The 23,986-nt window shown below is 42.2% G+C and overlaps 3 protein-coding genes across 4 annotated transcripts; 2 read left to right on the top strand and 1 right to left on the bottom strand.

Annotated features, from left to right (window-relative positions):
- Nucleotides 1-5,550: 5,550 nt before the first annotated feature.
- On the bottom strand, nt 5,551-8,053 carry GDF9 (growth differentiation factor 9; the record flags this gene model as incomplete). The annotated part of the gene is made up of 2 exons (XM_079702643.1): nt 5,551-6,518; nt 7,657-8,053. 2 exons carry the CDS (start codon nt 8,051-8,053, stop codon nt 5,551-5,553), a joined length of 1,365 nt encoding a protein of 454 aa, XP_079558769.1.
- Nucleotides 8,054-10,383: 2,330 nt separating this feature from the next.
- UQCRQ (ubiquinol-cytochrome c reductase complex III subunit VII) lies at nt 10,384-11,629 on the top strand. 2 transcript variants are annotated; one of them, XM_079702649.1, is made up of 3 exons: nt 10,384-10,454; nt 10,614-10,781; nt 11,432-11,629. In XM_079702649.1, the coding sequence occupies exons 2-3, from the start codon at nt 10,628-10,630 to the stop codon at nt 11,524-11,526; spliced, it is 249 nt and encodes an 82-aa protein (XP_079558775.1). In that variant the 5' UTR covers nt 10,384-10,454; nt 10,614-10,627; the 3' UTR covers nt 11,527-11,629. The 2 variants fall into 2 exon arrangements, with proteins under 2 accessions (XP_079558775.1, XP_079558774.1); XM_079702648.1 differs by having other exon boundaries at nt 10,386-10,445.
- A 5,314-nt stretch (nt 11,630-16,943) lies between these two features.
- LEAP2 (liver enriched antimicrobial peptide 2) lies at nt 16,944-17,692 on the top strand (the record flags this gene model as incomplete). Its single annotated transcript, XM_079702650.1, has 3 exons — nt 16,944-17,000; nt 17,209-17,348; nt 17,656-17,692. 3 exons carry the CDS (start codon nt 16,944-16,946, stop codon nt 17,690-17,692), a joined length of 234 nt encoding a protein of 77 aa, XP_079558776.1.
- Nucleotides 17,693-23,986: the final 6,294 nt, after the last annotated feature.

Genomic DNA, 23,986 nt, shown 5'->3' with positions numbered 1-23,986 from the left:
ATGAATGGATAAAGAAGATGTGGCACATATATACAATGGAATATTACTCAGCCATAAAAAGAAACGAAACTGAGCTATTTGTAATGAGGTGGATAGACCTAGAGTCTGTCATACAGAGTGAAGTAAGTCAGAAAGAGAAAGACAAATACCGTATGCTAACACATATATATGGAATTAAAAAAAAAAAATGTCATGAAGAACCTAGGGGTAAAACGGGAATAAAGACACAGACCTACTTGAGAATGGACTTGAGGATATGGGGAAGGGGAAGGGTAAGCTGTGACAAAGGGAAAGAGAGGCATGGACATATATACACTACCAAGCGTAAGGTAGATAGATAGTGGGAAGCAGCCGCAGAGCACAGGGAGATCAGCTCGGTGCTTTGTGACCGCCTGGAGGGGTGGGATGGGGAGGGTGGGAGGGAGGGAGATGCATGAGGGAGGGGATGTGGGAACAGATGTATACGTATGACTGATTCACTTTGTTATAAAGCAGAAACTAATTAAAAAAAAAAAAACCACAATGAGGTATCACCTCACACCTGTCAGAATGGCTATCATCAAAAAGAACACAAATAATAAATGTTGAGGATGTGGAGAAAAGAGAACCCTCATACACTGTTGGTGGGAATGTAAACTGGTGCAGCCACTGCGGAAAACAGTATGGAGGTTTTAAAAAAAACTAAACATAGAATTACCATATGACCCAATGATTCTGCTCCTGGGTATATATCCACAAGAAACAAAAACACTAATTTGAAAAGACAAGTGCACCCCAGTGTTCATAGCAGCATTATTTACAATTGCCAAGAAAGTAAAGTAAGCGCGCATCAACAGATGAGTGGATAAAGAAAATGTGGCATATATATATATATACACACGCATATATATATACACACACAATGGAATACTGCTCAGTCATAAAAAAGAATGAAATTTTGCCATTTGCCATAACATGGATGAACTTGGAGGGTATTATGCTAAGTGAAATAAGTCAGACAAAGACAAATACTGTATATCATTCACATGTGGAATCAAAAAATGCAACAAACTAGTGAATAAAAAAAAAAAAAGAAACAGACTCACAGTTATAGAGAATAAACTAGTGGTTACCAGTGGGGAGAGGGAAGTGGGGAGGGGCAAGATAGGGGTAGGGGATTAAGAGGTACAAACAATTATGTATAAAATAAGCTACAAGGATGTACTGTACAACACAGAATATAGCCAATATTTTATAGTAACTGGAAATGGAGTATAACTTAAAAACTGTAACCTACTATATTGTACACCTGTAACTTACATAATACTGTACATCAACTATACTTCAATTTAAAAAACCTCAAATTTCAAAGGTAGAGATGAAATGGTGTAAGACAAAAAAATATTGAACCATTATTTCCACCCAGAGATATCAAAACTTTATTGATGTTAGGGTCAACATTTCCCTTGACCCAAGTAGGTTTCAACATGTGAAAAATTCTAACCTAGTGTATCAATGTCAAATCCTAGTTGTGACAGTATGCTATAGTTTTGTAAGATGTTATTGAGGGAACTGGATAAAGGATACATGTAATCTCTCTATTATTTCTTACAATAACATGTGAATCTATAATTACCTTTAAAAAGTTTAATTAAAAAATTCTAGGAGCTTCCCTGGTGGCGCAATGGTTGAGAGTCCGCCTGCTGATGCAGGGGACACGGGTTCGTGCCCCGGTCCGGGAAGATCCCACATGCCGCGGAGCGGCTGGGCCCGTGAGCCATGGCCGCTGAGCCTGCGCCTCCGGAGCCTGTGTTCTGCAACAGGAGAGGCCACAAAAGTGAGAGGCTCGCGTACCGCTAAAAAAAAAAAAAAAAAATTCTAAAGGTAAGATAATTTAGTATTCATTCAGCCTGCTTATGTAGTACCACCCCAAAATGTATTCCTCCACAGAACGTTCTGTGGTGCTGAACACTCACTGATGGAACTTAGGGTAGTAAAGGAAGTCTCCATTTCTGGTAGGTGATATATTTTTCCCGGAGCTGAGGACATCAGACTCTGTTCTTAAGCACACACAGCACCTGCCCATAGTCAGTGTTCAATAAATATTTATTCAATGAGCTAATTATTTCTGAGAATGCCAAAATGACATCCAGGCACAGGCTATGAACTCCCAACACTGCCTGTCACAGCACTTCAATGTGGAAAGACACCAGCACCACACACAGGTCTGTAAATGACTCTGAACTGTTCACAAAGCACTTATTCTTAATAAGATGTCCAAAATGTACAGCCGACTCTTATCCACATTTATCTAGTTACTCAATTCTTCCATACAAGTTGTATTACATAGTAAGGTAGAACGAAGAAATTACTGTCAGGCCATCTATAAAATCCTGTTCTTTAAATGGATATTGAAATAGTCCTAGTCTTACTGACAAATCAAGCCACTTTCCAAAAATTGACTAGTATAAATGGGGTTTGGGAAGGACATCCCCATCAGGAAGTAATTAAGCACATGAAGAGAACCTACTTGGCTTGTCAATTCTGGTAAAGGATGAAGTGTCTAAATCTCCAGGTTGTGTTTATTATTCCATCTATTTAGAGAACAGTTAATGTATAAAACAGCATACTTTTCTACTCTATCATAATCCATTCAGCCAATCTCTATACTTAAGGAATGTTTTGGGGACTTACCATCCTCTAAATATTCTGAAGAGTATTTTAAGTGTTTTAATTTCATTTCAATTATCATTTTATAAGTTACAATCTCTCCAAAGTTGCAAATTGAAATCAACTACTTAATTTTAATATAAACCAAGTTCTTCTGTCTGAGCATTTTTCTTTTATCACTTATATAGTCAGGAATACTTCCTCCTTTACCTCGTGAAAGAGCAACTTAATTTTTCCCACAGGCTGTCTAAATTGAGTTCTAAACCAACTCGAGCAGCTGCTGCTTCTGAAGCTGATTAGTAAAACAAAGTATTCAGCATAACACAGGAGTTGATTTAAACCGATAAAGAGCAGGAAACTCAGAGCTGAAGGAGAACCCAGCTCCTGACATGGCCCATTGTTCCTTGGTACACTAAGGCACTCATCAAGTTAGGTGACCTCGTATCTCATCTGGACTAAATACCAAAGCTGAATGCACCTATTTAAGGCAGATGAAGCCTCATCCTTGAATTTCCAGATCTAAATCACTATGGTCCTTTCTCATTTATTTTCTAAATTGGCAGCTTTTATAAGAGTAACTGAAGAAACACAGGTTTCATACGGAGGAGGCAGTTGGGAGACTAGTGTATCCTCCTCGATTGTGTAGAAGAGAATCTTTGAAGTTTAAATTCAGCAGATATAGAAGCCCTGCATATTAACGCTGTCCTCTGAATGAAAGAGACTAGATTTACAAATAAAGCCTAAAGGGATGGGGGAAGTAAAGCTTACGGTTTTCAAGCTATCATTACTCAGCTATAGCATCAAAACACTGTGCAAAAGTGTTTTAAGTCAGTCAATTTTAGAACTTACCTATACAGATGAACTATAATATTTAACTACTCCTAATTTTGGTATTGACCCTAATACTTAACTTCCACCAAAACTACCCCACCATTTTCTTCTTTTCAAAACCTCTGATTGCAGACCATATTCCATACTCAGCCACAGAACTAGGCCATGAAAAAAAACACCCCAAAACAACAATAAAGCAAAACAAATTCCCCTGTTTAAGGGAAAAAAATGTCAGTTTAGGGCATTTGGGGAACTATGAGGAATCCTTAAAGTTGATGTAGATTTCATGTGGTCCATTTGAAAACAGCCATATTTAAGGGAGATTTACCTTTAAATAAGCTCAGTTGTACCTTGTCACCATCACTTGTGCCCTGGCCATTCCAAATATTTTTTTACTCCTAAGAATGACAGAATGATACAAAACCCTGAAACACCATTTATCTCTTATACTTGCAGATTCATTTACCCAAGAGTAATGACTCCTTCAAGTTATACAACAAGATGGCAAAGTTATTTGGAAACTAGGCCACCTAAAACTTTTCAGTCCCGTTTTTTGGAAAAAACGTTTTTCTGGAGGGAAAAAAATCATGAGCAGATAAATAGAGCATTTAGGACAGTGTGTGCAGGTTTGTAAGGTGTATGCAAGAGAGCACCAGGAAACAATTCAAAAATAAAGCTAAGAAAACAATTTCATTGCCAACAGCATCAAAAGAGAATACTTAGAAATAAATTTAATAATGTAAAGTGCAAAACATACTCGAAAACTACAAAATATTCTCTAAAGAAATGAAAGATCTAAATAAACGGAAAAATTTCTCACACCTGTGGATTGGAAGACTTAACGTTAAGATGGCAGTACACCCCAAACTAATCTATAGATTCAACACAATCCCTATCAAAATCCCAGCTGACTTCTTTAGACACTAAGCACCAAGCAAAAATCATTTACAAGAATGAGAAGTACTTGCATCTTGGAGTTACTTTTGGTTTGTAGATGAGGGTTTTACAAACTCTGAAACAAAAAAAAATCACTGCATCGGCCCGGACTCTGTGCCTCCAGGGCTTTCTCAAGGTAGGTTTACTGAAAACCCACATAAAAGCCCTCATATCCAAACAAGGCCCGCTCTGTAATATAACCTAGTCACTGCCAGCTTAATTTAGTGCTAACAGTGCTATATCCACCTGGGAAAAAAAACCTGTCGGGGTGGAGTGATAGGAGCTGAGGGAAAGCAGCAAAAATAAACCAACCAGCCAAGAAAAATCGCTTCTTGACCTCCTTGCAACGGGTCAGAGTTTTAAAATATATAAAGGAGAAAATACGTTTTAAAAACCTTGAACTCTGCATTTTCTTGGGAAAATTTGCAAGGCTATTTCCTTTAAATAAATGGGACAAATGTTATTGTTTGACATGAGTCAACCAATTTATACAAGCCATCTAAGGAGCAGAGTTAGTACCAATCACTAATACAACAGAAATGGGTTATATTGCATACTCTCTAGTCTAATGGCTCTCACTTCGTCAGGATATAGAGAAGTTAGTCTCTCTCACTCTGAAAAAGGGATAGTAAGTGGAGCTGAGACTATCTTTTAGACACATTTCCTCTCCCTCTCAAATGACCATTTAAAAGCAAATCTTTAATTAAAACCACATACACAGAAAATTTATGCCACTCACAGGAATTTATTATTCCATTAAATAAGACTATAGCCATCTGAATTGTCTATTTAGAGCTGCAGTTCCATCCAAGATTTATGCTAATTAAGCCTTTTTTCTTACATCAAAAACAAGACTCCTACAAAAGAAAAAAAATTATCACTCAGGGGAAAAAAATTTAAAGCTTTCCAAAAGAAGTACATTTCATTTACATTTGGAAATGAGAAAGGCAGCTGTTATCCCTTTACAGTGATAGATGCCACAGAATGTGCTAATCTACACAGGCTCCTCCTTACACAACACACTGCATTACATTTAGAGATTTGATACATGAAACTTTCTCCCAAAGGCACAGACAGGCGCACGGCATTTACTTTGGCCGGGAGACTCACGGTTTTACTTGAGAGGAGCCTATGTTAACGACAGGTGCACTTAGTGGCTATCATATCTTCATATTCCTTATAAGCGATTGAGCCATCAGGCTCAATTGCCAAAACACTCAAAGGGCTGTACTTGGCAGGTACACAGGATGGTCTCGGCACTGAGGAATCGAGCTTCTCGTGGATGATGTTCTGCACCATGGTGTGAACCGGAGAGCCATACCGATGTCCGACCGCCCTGGGACAGTCCCCTTTACAGTATCGAGGGTTGTATTTGTGTGGAGCCACAATCCAGTTGTCCCACTTCAGCTGACTAAAGCTGAGTCTAAAGTCATGGAGCTCACACTCATTTTGGGGAAAAAGAAACTGTTTGAAGTATTCACTCGGATTGAATGAAGCTGGAACCAGAGGCTTCTTCAATTCAGAGCCGACAGTTTCCTGATCTCTCCGGTGACGGGACGATCTTACACCCTCAGCAGCCTCTTCTCCCATGGGATAGGCAGACAGCTCTCTCTTCTGGTCAGGACCCTGTGAAGGCCTCTTTTTATAGTGGAGGGAATACCACCTGTGATAAGCCTGAGCACTTGTGTCATTCAGATATAAAAGCAGTGAGGGGGCTACCAGAAGAGTCATGTTAAGTGGACTGTCCTGCGCTGAAGGATGCTGCAGCTGGTCTTTCACACATGTAACGTTTACAGACATGTGAATACTCCTCTTGTTGGAGGCCACTAGAGGCTGAAGGAGAGCCGTCACATCAATCTCAATCCATCTGTATTTCTTTCTAAGTTCAGACTGTGAGTGAAAGGTAAATGAGTATGGAACTCTTGGGAGAGTCTTGCTAGAAAACTCTGGCTCTTTTATCACCAGGTTGCACACACATTTAACAGGAGAGGGAAAAGAAACGGAGTTGTTGAAAGTGTATAGCAAGACTGACTTGAGTAAATGTTCAACAGCAGTAACACGATCCAGGTTAAACAGCAGGTCCACTGATGATGGAAGGGTACCTGAGGAGAAAAACAAGCCACCAGTAATGCTCAATACAAATCGAAAGCAACGCAAAGTCAGATCAAGGAATTAGCACCTCAGAATGTACTTCCACCCTTCTTTTCCCACTTTCTCAAGTCTCAAAACAAAAGTTGGGGTGGGGTGGGGGTTATAAAAAAAAAAAAAAGCAGGTAACCAGTACCATAACTAAGTCCCAGCACTTACAGCTGGATACTTAATCACCAGCAATTCAGAACAGCTCTGGTGAATTAAAACGGGGAATCATTACATTCTGAAGTTTCAGAATCTTAATAATTTGCTTCAAACATAGAGGAAGCTAAGAAAGAGAGCAGTATTTTTCTCTTGAAGAGTCTCTAAGGGGAAAAATATAATAAAGACACTTGCCAGGCTTGTTAAGAAAACATTCAAGACCTTATGGACAGAATCAATAAAGAAAATATAATTGCCCAAGTTAATTTGGAACACCTAAGACCGATAACAAATGGAGGCTCTAAACCCACTATAACAAAACAGGACATCAAGGAAGGAGGAAAGGTTTTAAATAGCCACAAAGGACCTGCTGAGTTAGAAGGGTTTTCTGTAAGTTATGAGCTAGTGAATATAGATTCTGTTTTTTAATAGTGCTGCTCCCTTCTCTCACACACACAAGATTGTTGACTAATGCTTTGTTCTTATAAGGATCTACTGTTCCGCATAGGTACTTAAGCTTTCCTCTCACAGAAAGCAACAAACATGGGGAAATATCCTGTTTCATAAAACACACCAACAGCTGAAAGAGATTCTTTAGGCACATATCCAGGCCAGAATTGGTAGAATGAGAAGAATATGCAACTTGGAAGTCAAAATACCTCTTTTCCAGTCTTGATTTTGTGACCTTGGACAAGACGCTAACCTCCAGCAGCACTTTCCCAGCCTTTAGGGCCATTAAGTCTCTTCTATCATATTAGCCCAGCTTAACCCATGAGGGCATTAGGAAGAAACAATAAGATCAAGTACCAGATTTGTCTGGAATTTGATATTGAGTATCGTGCAAAGTAAAATGTGAGTCAAGGAGCAAGGGCCAGGTCCTTTCTGTAACTGAAATGCAAAAGGTCTATCTTCTTCCCTCCACCCATTAACCAGTCTGCTCCTACACACCTGTCACCTGGTCCCCAGGAGCCTGCTTGTGCTGGGCACAGGGGGTGAAGAGCCGAACAGTGTTGTAGAGGTGACTTCTGTTGGACTTCGGGATCCCCTCCTTGGTAGCACATGCTTTATAGAGCCTCTTCATGTAGTGCAAAGCTCTGTCATCTGGCTGCAGCCTGGGGGCCTCCGTTTGCCCATCGTACAGAACCTTAAAGAGAGGGGAAAGGAGGCCAGGTCTGTGTCTCCCATCTAGAGGCTGCAGAGAGGACCGAGGCTCAGCCTCAGTTTCCAATGGAGCACTAGCTGCAGTCTGAGCTTCTCCCCTAGAAGCCTGAGAACCAAGGCTAAGAGGAAAACAGAGCCAGGCAAAGCAGCAAAAACAAAGGAAGAATTTGCTGGGAAGTGCCATGGCTTGGAAGAATTAGCAAGAAACACGTTTCCCCATACCAGTCTTCTTCCTAAAAGCCAGGAAGAGCCTCTGTTGGTCTCTTAAATAAATTTTAGGTGTGTGCGTGGGCTAGGTTCACTTCTGTAATCAGACATCAAGGATGCCTAGCTGAAGGTAATTTTATCAGCTGTATGTCAAACAGCTGATAACACTCTATTTACCCACTTTCTCCTAATTAGATACAGATTTACTTGGTTATGTAGCTTTTCTTTTCCCTTTCCCTGGCATTTATTTAAAAGCGCTTAAGTTAATGGACTAGTTATGTAGCTGAAGGGCTAAGAGGAATTGAGGAATGATCTTAAAACAAAACCACCCATTTTCTGAGAGAGATTAGTATTCTTAAAGTGTTCCTTAGGTGCTTGCTGAAACTTCCAAGGGACATGGAAAGGCTAACTAATTATTCATGATGATACACAGATCTGTTGGTATGCAACTTATGGTATTCGGTTTACTCTCCTTCTCTATTCTCATCACCTCTCCCACTTCCAGGTGCTTAGAATAATTTACTTCATGTTGATTTGGAGGGTGAGAGAAAGTCACAATTGGCAATGAAATTCCAGAGAGCACAGAACTATTAAGTTGCCTAGTTCTCTCAGGTAACTTAGTAAGGATATGTACTTGGAATACTGCAATATGCTTTTAAAAAGGAGGACATCGCCTTTAATCCTGACTCATTTTTAAATATAATTATCTTGATGCCTTTACTTTGGTCTGCACATTCATCTATACATACTTTAGTTGAAAGGTTTAGAGATGTTTTCAGGTGCTAGAAAATAAATGAAAGTTTTATTAATCACTCAAATGGTGGTAGAATTTGCTAGGATATTTTTGTTCTTAACTGTTATAAGTATTTATGTTCCTGCCTCTGAGCTAAAATCAGGTTAGAGATTATGTTTTAGAAAAAATGAGATGGGTGCACAGTGAAGAGCTGAATATACTCATGGTATAAGATACAGACCAGTCTATGCAGTATCCAGGCTGATAAAACCGAGGTATATTCGTAAATATTTTTAAAATAAATTTATTTATTGTTTGTTTTGGGCTGCACTGGGTCTTCATCGCTGCACGCGAGCTTTCTCTAGTTGCTACGAGCGGGGGCTGCTTTTCCTTGTGGTGCACTGGCTTCTCATTGCGGGGGCTTCTCTTGTTGTGGAGCACGGGCTCTAGGCGTGCCGGCTTCAGTAGTTGTGGCACGTGGGGTCAGTAGTTGTGGCTCGCTGGCTCTAGAGCTCAGGCTCAGTAGTTGTGGCGCATGGGCTTAGTTGCTCCACGGCATGTGGGATCTTCCTGGACCAGGGCTCGAACCCGTGTCCCCTGCATGGGCAGGTGGATTCTTAGCCACTGCGCCACCAGGGAAGTCCCTATTTGTAAATTTTAAGTCATTGCCGGCCAAGCCTCCCTGGCCCATGGCTGGTAAGCAGGGTTATAAAACACAGCCAAACTGTTGAATGAGAACTTAGTCCTAGATTACACATGGCCAGCAATTCCATGAACATTTACAGACATGCTGCATCAAGTGGAAAAGTCAGTCAGCTGCACAGGACAGCGGCATCCTTAAGCGGCATCCTTAAGCAGACAGCACTTTTCCGAAAATGGAATCGCCTCCCTCCTGGGAAGTGGAGTGAACTGTGGGCAACGTGACATCCCGCCCGCGGCAGAACCCTGTCCGAGAGAAGCCGGTTGCTGTGGAGGTCGCCTCTTTCTTCCCTCCTACCACCACTAACAGCTGTTCAGCAGTTGCTGGACTATTACTTGAGGACTCCTGTGGCTAAATTTGAAGAAACATTTTTATTCTCTCTTGGGAAAGTCTACATCCTGCCAGTGGATTCTAACCCGGTGGGTGCCAAGAGAAGTCCCAGATCCGTGTCCCTGGGGTCGCTGAGAGCTTGAACATAACCGATTCCTGTTCCAGCTACTGGACAAGACCCTACAAAACCTCGCGTCGGCTGCGGGCGGCGGCCTCAGGGGCGCTCTCCACCGCGGGAGAACACCCGACCCTAAGCGCGCAGCCAGCGAGGCCCTCGAGGTCGGCGGGCCCCTGGCTCTTCAATTCTTGGTCCGTGCGGCTCCCGAGAAAAGCGGGAACCGAGGAGAAGCTTGAGAGGGTCGAGAGGGCGCCGCCGGGCCCCAGCGCCCACTCAGTCGCGCTTGGCCCCACCCCCAAGCAGGCACCGCCCACCTCACGTCACTCGGCCGGGGCGCTTCTCTCCCACCCGGGGAGGATGGCGCCTTCCTCCGGAGACAGCCGGGAACTGGTCCTCCCGGAAGTGACCTCATTGCCTCCTAGAGCGGCGTCCGATCTTACCGGAAGTGGCGGACGGAGGCTGGTGGATTTCGCTCTGAGGAGGGCGAGGTGACTTCGGTGCGGGTGTGGGGTCCGGTAGTGCGGTCTCGGTGGCCCTGGGGGGGAGTGGGGGCGCCGTCTAGGCTGGGAGGGATGAGGTGCGCTGGGGAGAGCCTCGGGTTGGGGGTGGCATGGCCGGGGCCTGAGCCCAGCGCCTTTCCACCCTCCGTCCTGCAGGCGCCGCCGCGACCATGGGCCGCGAGTTTGGGCATCTGATGCGGATGCGGCATGTGATCACCTACAGCTTGTCGCCCTTCGAACAGCGCGCCTTCCCGCACTACTTCAGCAAGGGCATCCCCAACATGCTGCGCCGCACTCGAGCGCGCATCCTTCGCGTCGCGCCGCGTGAGTGCTCTGGCCGGGCGGGGGGCTGGACTCCCATCTACAGTGGGCACTGCGGGTCCCTCACTGAGCACTCTACAGCTCGCCATACACACGTTTTCTCATTGAATAGTCCTGAATGACGTTGAACTGCTCATATCGTCCCCATCTTATAGATGAGGGAGGTGAGTCACAGAGAACTTAAATGACTGGCCCAAGGTCACTTGTGTGACTCCAGCGTCTCCCTCTGAGGTCATCTTTACCCACTTATTAGCGATGAACTGTTTTGTGTTAAAGGTGCAGCAGATAGTGATGATAGTTGCACAACATTGTGACTTTGCTAAAACCCACAGAAGTGTATGTTTCAAAATGGTTAAATGATGAAGTTTATGTTATGTGAATTTGATCTCAGTTATCTCGTTAAAATATTTTAAAATGTGCAACAGGGGAGTGATAGGGAAGAGTTGGTCACAAATTTTCCTGGGTAAACCCCTTTCTTTTACACACCTGTAAACCTGGGTTTGTAATGTAACCTTTCTTGATCGTCTCGTTTAAGAGTCGTTTCTTAAAAACTAGAGACAGGAAGGCAGAATATGTTGTGAGTCAGAAAACAGGACTGAGATCCATGTGTCTTGTAAGTGCTCACTGCTTATTTTCATTTATTATTTTTATAGCATTCGTAGTGTTTTATCTTGTCTACACATGGGGAACACAGGAGTTTGAGAAATCCAAGAGGAAGAATCCAGCTGCCTATGAAAATGACAAATGAGCAACTCATCTGGATAATAGTTCCTTGTCTCTGAAAGACCCTTCTCTGGGAGACGAGTCTACATTGTAGTGTCTTGAAGACACAATAAACTTATTATAGGCTGCACTGTTGTGATTTTGCGTTTTGTGTGAGCAGAGTCCTTGGATGTGATTGCTACTTTTCAAGTTCATGAATTCCCCTCCCCAGCATGAGTCCTGAACCGTTTTGGCTAGTCTGAGTTTGCTGAAGGATTGTAGCTCACTCCTTGTTCTATAACCTACAAGAATGTAGCTGCAGCTACTCCTGTAGCTGAACAGTTGTGGATGGCATCGACTGTGGGTAATGTTGGCTCCCTGCCCACTGTTTCCATACTGACAATAAAATCTAGTAATTACAGTGTGTCAGGTACTCTTCTTAGCCCTTTACACAAATAAGTTCTTTTAAACCTCACAACTACCTTTGATTTTTCAGTGTTTTTTCCTTCAAAACTACCTTCGAAGCATCACTATTACACTCATTTTGCAGATGAGGACACAGGCACAGAGAGGTTAAGTAATTTGCCTCAAATTATACAGCTAGTGAATTATACAGCTAGAGCACTAAAGTTTGTGCTCTTAAAGCTGTGCTGTACCACATGATAGGAAGTCACCTATGAAAGGAAAGGGTGAGGTGACCCCTTTGCCTCTAGAGCTGGGGTCAGCAAGCTGGCTGTGTTTGTACCAGGTTGCTAACAGTGCTTTTTAGCCGTGTATGGCCCACCCATAAAGCCTAAAATATTTACTCTCTGACCCTTTATAGAAAATGTTTACCCCTGTCTTAGAGCCTCTGAATTATCTTTCTAGTGGAAAAGACCCTTTTCCCTTCACCAGGACATGGTGCAGGTAGGTGTTGGCAGTTTTATGCTTCTGGTTCCCCTGCTCCATTTCTAGAAACTTCCTCTCTTCTAAGGAGATTTCCTGCTGGTCCAGAGCAGCAGCTTTCACAGGGCAGCCAGCATCTGGCCCAGGCTGTGTCTTTCCTTCTTCTAATGATTGTTCCTGCCTTTCAGGAACCAAAACTACCTCAAAACAAAACAGAAGTAAGATGGCACTGATTGTGAGGCAGCAGAAAGAGGTACAGCTGAGACCGACGGACTTGGGCCCATATCCTTTAACTGTTGCTTCCTCAATGTGTGATAGAGGCAAGAAACCCGCATTCCTTAGCTGTGAGCTTTGCATCCATAAAATAGATGTATTAAGACAAAGCCATAGGTCTGAGGTAACAGTGAAATGAGTGGTATGTAAGAGTCTGGCAGGGTGGTACAGGCTTAACAAAGGACAGCAGTGTGATAAAAACTCTTGTCTCACCACACATAGTCTAATTTTCCTGTTTGGCTTTTTGTCCAAGTTTATTCCCAGGGCTTGCTGCCTGATGTGCAACGTATATGAGTTATAGACTCCTTTGAGAATCTGGTGAAAGCTGTGGACCTGAAGAAGGTGTAAATGCATCCTTAACCTGGCATAGTTTGAACAGGTTCACCGCCCCAGGGGAGGATTGATCACTGCCTTGACAGGCCATTGATCTCTGTTTTTTTTTTCCCTCCAGTTTTAGCCCCAAGCTTCCTAGGGACTATGGCCACCCTTCCTTGTCCCATATCTTGGCTTCATTTTACCCTTAGACTTTTATTCTGGTTCTTTTGAGTCCTTTGGCGATATCAGCCCGAAATCAAACTTACCCTTTCTTAGCCCAGACCAGGCACTGAGCCTCTTGGTCTGAAACCTTTTATCCCAGGAGTGCTCTACTGAGAAGACTGTTCTATAAGTCCGTGCACGTGCTAAGCTTCTGCTTTTGGATAAAATTGTTAAAGGCTGCTTTAAGCCTGTCCCTCACCAAGGGGCTTCCCTCTCTACGCTTGGAGACCCAGAGCTCTGTGTAGCAGGGTCCTGCGGGGGGTGGTGTGGGGCTGGTGGATGGTGTGGAATGTGAGTTATAGCTCAGTGTTCCTGTACATGATATGTATGGGATCTGGGATCATATTATGGTTTATTCTATCTGTAGAAATCCATAAAGAAAAATGGGTGAAGTCTCTTAAGAGGGATCACTGTTGTGGGCCTCTGTGCCTATAACCCACCCACCTGGAGCCTCCAGCCAGGGTGTGGCTCCTTCACCTGCTGCTGGGGCACAATCACGTGTTCATTTAGCCCTTCTTTTCCCCAGCAGTGCACCTGCTCCCACAAGGGCTTTTATCTCTGCAGAATGCGGCAAAGGGGACTCTTCCGTCGGCCAACACAGACCCAGAGATGCAGGCCCAGAAGTCCCTGCCAGTTCTAGCCAGCAATTGAGCAAATACACTTTGACCCTTTGTTGAAGTTTTACCTGGAATAGTCTTTCCATTTCAGAGGCTTTCATTTTTCATTAGGCATCTCCTGCTCAGGGGCAGCAAAAAAGTTTCCAATTACTGTCAAGCCCTTCATGATCTCCCCTCTACCTGGAATGTGTTTCAAATAGCTGCTCATGTAGCTACACACTCTGTCTCCCATTTCACCCTAGGCACTTAACCTCAGAAACAGAAAATCCCTGAGTTGTATTCAGAGTTTCCAAGCTGTAAGCTATCAAACATGCTTCAGTCTCACTTTCTTCTTCTAAATTAATCATTTGAACCCCCAAATGTCAGTGCCTGAGGGGCCTCAGAGATATGCTCCCAACTCATTGACAGAACAAGAAACTAAAGCCCAAAGAGGGGCAGGGCTGGCATCTGGTCAGCTACCCTACCTGGGCCCCTGGCTCCTGCCTCCCAGCCAAGCATTTCTTCTTATGGCCGCCTAGACCTTTCTACTGGAGGAAGGAACATGTACTTTGGGTTGATTCATTCAGCAAAATACTTGTAGAGAGCCCCTAGACTTTTACAATTTTTATTTTTTAATGTCAGGAATAGGCCACAGCTACTCAAGGGATGTGGGATGGCTGTGGACAACTTCTGTCACTTCAGTTTAATGCTGTTTGGATGCTGCTTTGCTTTTAAAAGTTTAATTTTGCTCCGTATTTAAATAAAACAACTACAGAGTTTGTAGACACATGAAATACTCTCCCTCACAGTGATTCCTTCCACAGGCAGTAACTAATGCATCTTTTCTTTTGGGAGGAGGGATGGCATACAAGATAGAGGCTTAGGGCTTCCCTGGTGGCGCAGTGGTTGAGAGTCCGCCTGCCAATGCAGGGGACACGGGTTCGTGCCCCGGTCCGGGAAGATCCCACATGCTGCGGAGCGGCTGGGCCCGTAAGCCATGGCCGCTGAGCCTGCGCGTCCGGAGCCTGTGCACCGCAACGGGAGAGGCCACAGCAGTGAGAGGCCCGCGTACCGCAAAAAAAAAAAAGATAGAGGCTTAAGGGACTTCCCGGGCGGTCCAGTCGTTGAGACTCTGCGCTTCCACCGCTTCCACCGCAGGGGGCGCGAGTTCCATCCCTGGTCGAGGAACTAAGATCCTGCATGCCTTGCGGTGAGGCCAAAAAAAAAAAAGAGAGGCTTGAGCTACAAAGTCTTCTGCAGTGTTGTCACACCCATGACGATGAATAGTCCCTCTTCCCGTGCACAGAGGGGGCCCACAGCCTCAGGCCCTTATCCTTGGCTGTCGTATTGGCTTTATAAGTTAATACAAAAGGCTACTTTGATTTTCCTTGAAATACAGGAAGGCAGAAATGGAGGATTAGGAGAAAGTATCCGTCTTTGGAATCGGCACTTTCCAAATCCCATTTGGCACATCAGTCTATGCTCGTCAACGGGAGGCTGGCACTCAGTCCACAGACCCAACTGGCTCTAGGATATCATGCTGTTCAGTCTTTCACTTACTTAATCAGATTTGTGTTCTTACCCAGTGTTCACTAGGTCACCACACAGCCTCTTCCCCACCCCACAAAAGTTCTAGTTAAGCCCCTACTTGGGATCATTCTGTATCAAAGCTCAGGAGTAAAGGGAAGGAACAGCTAACTAGTCTCAAAATTGCAGGACTGCTTAGGTGAGTTTGGCATAGTTCTGCTTCTCAATGTTCCTTAAGTGTAAGCAGTGGTATCTCCCTCCAGGCCTTGCCTGGTCCTGAGAGGACTGGAACCAGGCAGACAGATCTGTGGAGTCACACCCCGCCCAATCCCAGCTCTGAGGCCCACCATACCACCCTCTTCTCCCTTGGCAAGAGGATTCGTGACTATCCTGTTCCACCTTCAGCTGTGCCACATCTCCTCCACTTTTCCTTGGGGAACAGGCAGGCCCTCACCACATATCCAACCTGTGAAGATGAGAAGGGCTTTGGGTGTTCAGGGAGACACAAGGCAGAAAAAAAATCTTGTTGCATTTGTCTTCTTGGCTTTTCCTTCCAGGTTATAGGAAAATCTGAAGTCCTATTTATCTCCTTACTCAGAATTCAGACCTTTCCCTACAAATTTATTAAAATGTCTATGTCATTTAAGGAGTACCCATAACTACTCACGGTTTAGGTACATGCTTTTTCTTGGTCTAGAAACTTGTGTTGCTTCCTACTTAAGGTGACAATGCTTTGGGCTTTGGAGAGATCTCAGCCCTATGCCTGCTTCCCTGAGGCTGCTGGAAGGATGTGCTCTGTAAAAGGCCCAGTCAGCTACTGGCAAGAAAGCTAGTAATTCAAGGTTGACAATGTTTATCACCACCATCAAGCTCTCTCACTGATTTAGGGGCCCCTGCTATCTCCTCATTCACATTTTAAAAAAGGAAACAAAGTCAACCTATACTTATTCATTCAATTCACCCATGATTGAAACACCACCAGTCAGTCCTGATTGCCCTTCCCCTGGGAGATGGCAGGTAGGCCAGACTTTGAACTTTCTGAAGCTGGGTTTCCATTCTTTACAGAGATGATGTGGAACAAATAATTAGGGTGATAGTCCATCTATACAAATGGGGATCTGGGGCACTTGTAGACCATGCTTGCTGAAGTATCCTCCCACAGAAGGGAGATAAGGGCCTTATCCAATTGCCTGTAACAAAATAGGTCAGTGTTTCTTTCCTAGACAAGGCTGAAAGGGGTCAACACTATTTCTGAAGACCTCATTATTATTCTGTTTTGACTGAAGTGATCTCACTAAGCTATTTTGGAATCAAAACGTGGCCAGGTGTCTGGTCTCCCTCAATGGCTTCACGTGGCTTTTCAAAGGGGAGGAGGTAGTGCTGACTTTTGGCAAAATGGGTGAAAAGGTCCATGCCAGCAACACGATCACTCAAAGTCCAGATGAGGGATCAGTAAATACTACATGCATGAAAGGCAGGCCTTGAGCACATTCCTCTCTGGTAGACATTAACTTATTAAATTGACCCTGACTGCAAACAAACTTTGCCCCCATCTCACTTGGCAACCATAGAAGAGGCAGAGCTATCTATAAAAGGAAGTGGGAACTGTCCCCAGCCTTCAGGATCCAATATCCCATCTATTGAGATGTGGCACCTCAAACCCTTTGCAGTACTCCTGGTCTGCCTGCTGCTGTTAGGCCAGGTAAGAAGAGAAGGATACATACGTGGGTGGGTGGGGATGGTAGTGGTGGTGGAAGAACTGTAAGCAGACCTTGAGCGCCAGACTCAGTCCTGAGGAATGGACCCTCTGCTCTGAGTCTACAGCATCTGCGGGGGGGATCGTTATTCCAAGTTGTACAGCAAGGCTTCAACTCTTCCATACCTGAGGTGAATCTGTCTTTGTCCTACAGGTATATGGCTCCCCAATACCAGAACTGAGTTCAGCAAAGAGAAGGCTGAGGAGAATGACCCCATTTTGGAGAGGGGTTTCCCTCAGGCCCATTGGAGCCTCCTGTTGGGATGATTCTGAATGTATCACAAGGCTATGCAGGTACTCCACAAACCTGGGCCCAAGAGGCCTGGGAAGCTGCGCAAAGGAGCGATCAGCACATACACAGACCTAAAAATAAAACTGGGGTGGAAGAGTGCCTGGGTTGAGGTGGGAGCTCCACGGGGGAGAATCTCTCAAGAGTTAAAAGCCAAGAACGGCTCCACACAGGTACCATGAAAGAGTAGTTCCTTTCCTTTCTTCGCTCTACCCTGAGATTGGATATCAAGCAGAGGAAGGAAATGCAGTAGAGGTGGCTCTGGGCACTGCCAGACCTCTGTCTTAAAAATCACCTTTTCTTTTCCCTTAGAAAAAGACGCTGTTCCCTAAGTGTGGCCCAGGAATGATGTATATACACCAGGGGAAAAGAGGACAGCACTTACCTACAACAATGCTCCGTTCTATGGAATATTGATTAACTGTATTTGGTTGGAGGCACTTAAGTGAAGCAATGTTATGTTTTTAGATGTTTAAAGACAGGTGTATGCTTTAAATTGGTCTCCGTTTCTTCTTACAATGTTGATATGCAGATAAGCATAACTAAACTTGTCAACTTAAGAGTTTATTTTTCTATTTATACTATTAAATGTCTCAAACTGAAATTCTGGCAGCATGGAATTCATGCTTTTGAGGGGAAGAAGGATTTATTTTGTATATTATAGAAAACCCAGCATTGCCTAATAATGTGTTAACTTCTCAATCTGGAAAGTGCAGTGAGAGTTAACATTTCTTGAAGAAATAAAGAACACAATGGCAGGCTAAAGGCAAAAGTTTACTAATAGCTAGTGATTAACCTCGGCAAGTTCATAAACTATGGCCCTGGATCCTAACCCTTCACTCCATGTAAAGAACATTTCAGTGAGATGTCAAAAGACAGGCGATAATGGCACTCAGTACCTGACGATGTGCCCTAGTTTGTCTATGAACAGAGAACTGGAAGAAAATGAAACAATAAAAGCCACCAAGAATAACAAAAAGGATGTGTATGAGATTTCTGTTGGAGCAGGGTGAATTCTGATCTATGCAGAAGGACCCATGGCCAGCCAGTTCAGAATTTCTATAATCAGAAATTAAGACCTGGACTGATGGGACCAGACTTTTAAAGAAGAGTAGCACTGGACCCTAAAATACAAAACAGAAATTACACGAAAAGGGCAAAGTAGGAGTTGAAGAAGTGTAGAGAGCAGTGTTTATAAACTTTAATACAGAAAATCTATTTGATATTTATTAAACTTCGTTTCTCCAGCTATGGTTTGGCATTATACAAAGCATCTTAATGACACAGTAGAGTTAAAAAGATCTTTACAAATTGAAATGTGATACCCTTGTCTCCAAATATTTTAATTGCCATAAATTTGTTTAAAAATACACATTAAACGCATGTTTGACACTCTAAACTTTCTATAATCTCAATACCACAAAATACATATAATATACTATACAGATGTGGAAAAATCTAGTTAGTATATAATACTTTGCTCACCATTAACAGCTTTGTTATGTGAAATGCACATACTGACTTAGAAATCCTAGCTTTTGAGCCCCAAAGTACCTCTGAAATTTTAATGTATTACAACAAATAAAAATCACAGTATATAATTGGAATTTTGGTTGAAAATGTCAGATGCCTAAATATTTTGGATAAAAGAAATGTAAAACAAAGATCTGGATCATGTACAAAACAAAGGCATTCTATCAGACACTAACAGTACCTTTCTGCAGAATCAACAAGGCTTTTATCAGCGGCATTACCTCCCCTCCAAAACCCTCCCCAAATATCAAACCATTACTCACCAAATAATTTTAATTTCAAATAAAAGGATTTTCAATAAATATATAAGTATTTCCATCCTCCATATACAAAATTTCTTGAAACCATTCAAAACGGAGGCTAGATAGAAATTTTCATAACTGTGCTTACCAACCCTACATCTGGTCCTCAAGGGTGATGCCTTTTCAGGCTCTACCACCTGGGCCAGCTCTGTTGGTGAGCCCTGTCCCGCCCCGCCCCGCCCCCAGTACTGCTGAATGCTCATGTCAATGATTTGCCAGGTGTGTGCATAAAGTTGTAAAATGGGGACACTTCTTGAACAGCAACAACAAACTCAACAGTATGGATAATCATGGCATTGATTTGAAAGGCAGCATTTCCAAATAGATATTTTCCAGAGAGGAACACAGCAGGTAGAAAATTCCAATGGATAAAAGCTGCTTCCTATGTGGAAGCAGTAAGAGGTCAAAACTGAATATTACTAGAATTTCTGGGTGAGAGCTTTTTCCCCCATGCTCATTTAGAGAGCTTTTTAGCTGCTTCTTTTTAAAAATGGGAATTTATGCTTAGCTGAGCAATGGTGGCAAGGAGAGGTCCAAGCTGACATTCCTGAAAGTCAACTTCATTATATGACGATTAGTTAGGTTGCTATTTTAGGTTGCTTAAAGATTTTAAGACTTGGTTTAGACTTAACTCTAATGCCTTATTCTGTGACCAAATTCTATCAAACAGAAGAGACTGAGATATTCTTTCCATTTGCTTTTCTGGAGACTGTAAGTTCTTTTTAATTAACCATATGGTTCAAGTAAATAGAATCTGTATCTGCTTTACCAACTGTTAATAACTTACTTCCTATCACTTGTTGGCTTAGTTACAGGGTCTAGGGGTCTAAAATGAATTTCTCTATTAGTGAATATGTGAAAGATATGCTCACAAACATGAACAATTTGGCCTCTTGTCACTACATATTCTAAGTCATTCAATACTTATCTCTTCTATTTATTTTACTGAATAGCAACCTTAGATGTGCAATATTATTTATTATTGGAAAAAAGTCTGCCTCTCCAACACATAGATAGATACATGAAATTGAAATGAAATCTGTGTTCCACGTAATTAGGGAATATGAGTTATAGGAATCTATATGGATTTGAAATGTTTTGCTTCCCATTTAGGAAAAATAAAAAATCATCACAATCTGCCTAAAGCATCATTCCCAGTAGATGTTCGTGGGACCCAGAGGCAAACTTCTATAATTCAAAATACATTATGAGGCCCTTTTGTTCAATTAGCAACTGGAAAATTAAAATCCTTCCCACCCTGTAAGAGCCCTACTATACTACGGAAGGACTCAAATATATTTTAAAAGTTAATTTACTACAAATCATAGTAATTAAGCTTTAACAATCTAAAAGGAATATACATTGCACCCTTGAACATTAATATTCAAGGTGTCAACAAGAAAGTGTCTTAGATCAATTTAATAAATAATGTGGAAATAGTTGCACTAAGCTAAAATACTAAACACACACATTTTTGACAAACTAACTTCATGTTTTCATACATACATACATACATATATATAAAGTGTGTATGTGTACATAATTTTAAAATCCAAAGTCGCATACCCTCACACTTAGAAGAGTGCACAGCGTACCTCTCCCCTACACAGCTAGGCATCACTGACTGGAGCGATCACGGGCTGTGCTGAAACTCCGCAGAGTGCTGCTGGCCTCCAGAGCCAGAAATTTCACTTAGAACAGGTGTGTTTTGTAAGCTCTTGCTTCACAATGCAAGCTTATTCAATAAGGTAATTTCTCGAAGTTACTGTCATTAAATATAAAAATGATGCTGTCTGATCTAGCTGATTAAAACTTTCTTTAATGAAAAGAAACAAACAACAATTAAAAAACAACAACAGCAGCAAACCTAATAAAGCCATAAGTGTGTCGCTCAAAGTGCAACCCAGATGCCTGTGGGTCCACCAGCGTGAGAGCCCCACAGAGCACAGGCATGTGTGGGCACGTGCACACGTTACTCTAGACAGCTTTTACGCTGGAGAGTTAAACTAGTGATGCTCAACCTTCTCTACTCTTCAGCAACTACAGCTGTAAATTTATCTGAAGTACTCGTTGCTTATAAAGTCAGTTCTTAACTACTTGCCCAGAAAAAGGTGGCACTGAAGCAAGAAATGGGCTGAATGCTCCCCAGCCAGACTGGACCTGGGCTGAACTCAGGAAGCTTGAATCACCTGGAGGGGAGTGCTCCCCACAGCCCAGCCTAGGCCGGGCAAGACTATACCATGTGACAACTTCATCCACCGTAATATGTTCGTTGGTTGCCTGTAAAGAGTCCAGTGGGGTAGGCTACTGTCTCCTGGCACACAAGTGCGGTCTTAGAGCAGTCAACAGAGTAATTTTTTAAATAGCTGCTATTTTTATAATTAACTATATTAAATACAAGTCTCAGACTAAGTAAGTTTTTAGCTATTTTTCAAAATCAGTTGTAAATAGAGAACACTGAAGACACCTACTGAGGAAGAAGGAATGGTCGCCTGTGAAGGAGTGCAAAGTATGTGCTGGAACAGATGAAGACAGACAGAACTTCTGAGGAGATGGACACAGAGGAGAGGGAGTGGTGTTTCCAGAGACTATTACACTGAAAATTCAATTATTCAGAAAAGGATTTTGATCCATTGCCCATTACCACCTGGTGGGAAAAACCCTCAACAATGAAAAGCTTGTAAAAATTCATTTTCCAAGAATTAACACAGTTTTAGAGAGAGAGTACTTTAGCACAGCACCAAAAAACATGCAGGAAATTCTGCTTTAACAAATTATCACTGTGATCTGGGAAATGCTCCTGCTACCTCTCAGGACCCACAAGAGACTAGAACACACTGGAACTCAGAAGTGCCCCACTGGCTGCTGTTGCTGGAAGTCTAAAAGCTCAGAGGATACTTTTTCCATTTCTAAGATATCACAGAAAATTAAGGAATCAGAGTCAGAGAAATCAGAGAAGAACAGGACAAACATCTACTTGATTAACTGTGGCAAGTTTCTTACTGAATAACGATCACTGAGAAGCTGTCCTCTTAAGGAAAACTGTTCCTAAAACACACTAAGATTAAGTTAGCAAGGTATCAGAGGCAATTTCTCCAAGGGAAAATTGTTAAATTCTGCATAATTTGGAGATCTGAATCTTCAGTGATATGCAAAAACAACTTGAGGTACAAAACCATTAAGAAGCTCTATATGAGGCCACAGGACAATGAAAGTTCACTAGCTTCATAAATAAGTGTAGACTCAGACACAGAGGAGTCATTATACCACTGGGCTTGGAGATTTTCTATCCCTTCTTTCCCATTTCAAGCCTTAGCAATCATCTATAAATAGCAGGGCAATCCTTTTTTCTGATTGGATGGATTCATTTTTGAAATTGGGAGGACAAACTATTTTTTGAAGCAGCATTACCCAATAGGTTAGACTAAGTCATGTACCAAAGCATTAGCTTTTCTGAAAGAATTAATCTTTATGTGACCCTAAAGGACGATTGAAAAGGAAAGAGAATTTAACATTATTACTACAGAATACCAACCATATGGGTGATCTGCAACTAGTGTAAAACTTCATCTGTAAACAACCCATAGACTCTTCATTTAAAGGTAAGATTTAAGGCACACCAGATATGATAGGGGCACTAAAAACAAAAGATAGAAGGTATATTTCTCACTTTTGACTCCTATATGCACCTTATAGGGAAAGGTACTTTGATATACAACTCTTACAGAGCTGGCTTCTCAAGCTCTACCCCTGTTTCCCTTCCCTTCCCAAGAGAATTCATATTGAACCAAGTTAGGTACTTTTCTAGTGTGAATTTTCTGATCCCATCAGAAACAAACGTCATTGATGAGGGCCTTCATAATACAAAGGTAGTAAACACAAGACAGGTTTAAAAGGAGAAACTGATCATCTCTACATCAGGCATTAGAGCTCTAAGTTGTATAGCAAAAGCACACACACCAAAGCTCCAGCCCATTCCTACACCAGTCACTGAATGCTCCTATCAGAGCATCACAACCTAGTGTGGGAAAAAAGTTTTAAATTAGAATTCTGAAGAGAGATTTTACCCTACAAACATCATCAATGCAAGAGATATAGGCAGCAACGTTCAGGAGTTAGATCATCCTTTGTTCAACAGTAACTTATTCTGTTTCAGTTAAGTGTCAAATTATTAGTAACAAAAAACCCCAAAAAACAAAAAACATGGTTTTAATAAAATCCATAAGGTTCAAGATTGTCCTTTTATGAAACCCTTCACATGCTATGCTTCTCCTAGAAAGTTTGCCTGCCCTCTTTTGTAATGCATTAAATGCAAGTTATAGTCACCTTGTGATTGCTGTAGTGTTATTAACACATGTTCACAGTTCTTGAAATAATGCATACCAAATCAGACACATTTCATTTTACATCCACGTAGAACGCCATCTTCTCATATTTAAGTGATCTTTCATGTGTAGAAGAATATCCTTAATACTAAGTATAAATTCTGCAATAATAAAATTGTACTTAAGATCTGAAGTAATATCAGGTAGTAGGTGTAGAAAGAACATATCCACATTCTAGATGAACCGACTCTTACTCTTAGAAGAGTTACCACAAAAAGACATTATTTTTAGGTAACAAAGCTCCCAAAGTATATAAATAAAAATGCCTACATTAAATTTACACAAAATATTCAACAGAGTAAATTTATAGGCAGAAATAACTAAGTTTTAAACTAGCCCCAATCTGGGCACTTAAAAAAATTAAAATAAATAGAATTTCAACTGGTTAGTTATGAATTGCAACCGAAATTTCAATCTTATTAC

This window comes from Hyperoodon ampullatus (genome assembly GCF_949752795.1).
Source record: "Hyperoodon ampullatus genome assembly, chromosome: 4".
Taxonomy (NCBI): Eukaryota; Metazoa; Chordata; class Mammalia; order Artiodactyla; family Ziphiidae; genus Hyperoodon; species Hyperoodon ampullatus.
The sequence above is the reverse complement of the archived record's forward strand: the minus strand, read 5'-3'. Positions and strand labels throughout refer to the sequence as shown.

Bases quoted from the DNA above. Each gene is read 5' to 3' on its own strand.
- UQCRQ (XM_079702649.1), top strand. From the start codon at position 10,628: ATGGGCCGCGAGTTTGGGCATCTGATGCGGATGCGGCATGTGATCACC. The intron at 10,782-11,431 runs GTGAGTGCTCTG...TTATTTTTATAG, and splicing joins CATCCTTCGCGTCGCGCCGC to CATTCGTAGTGTTTTATCTT.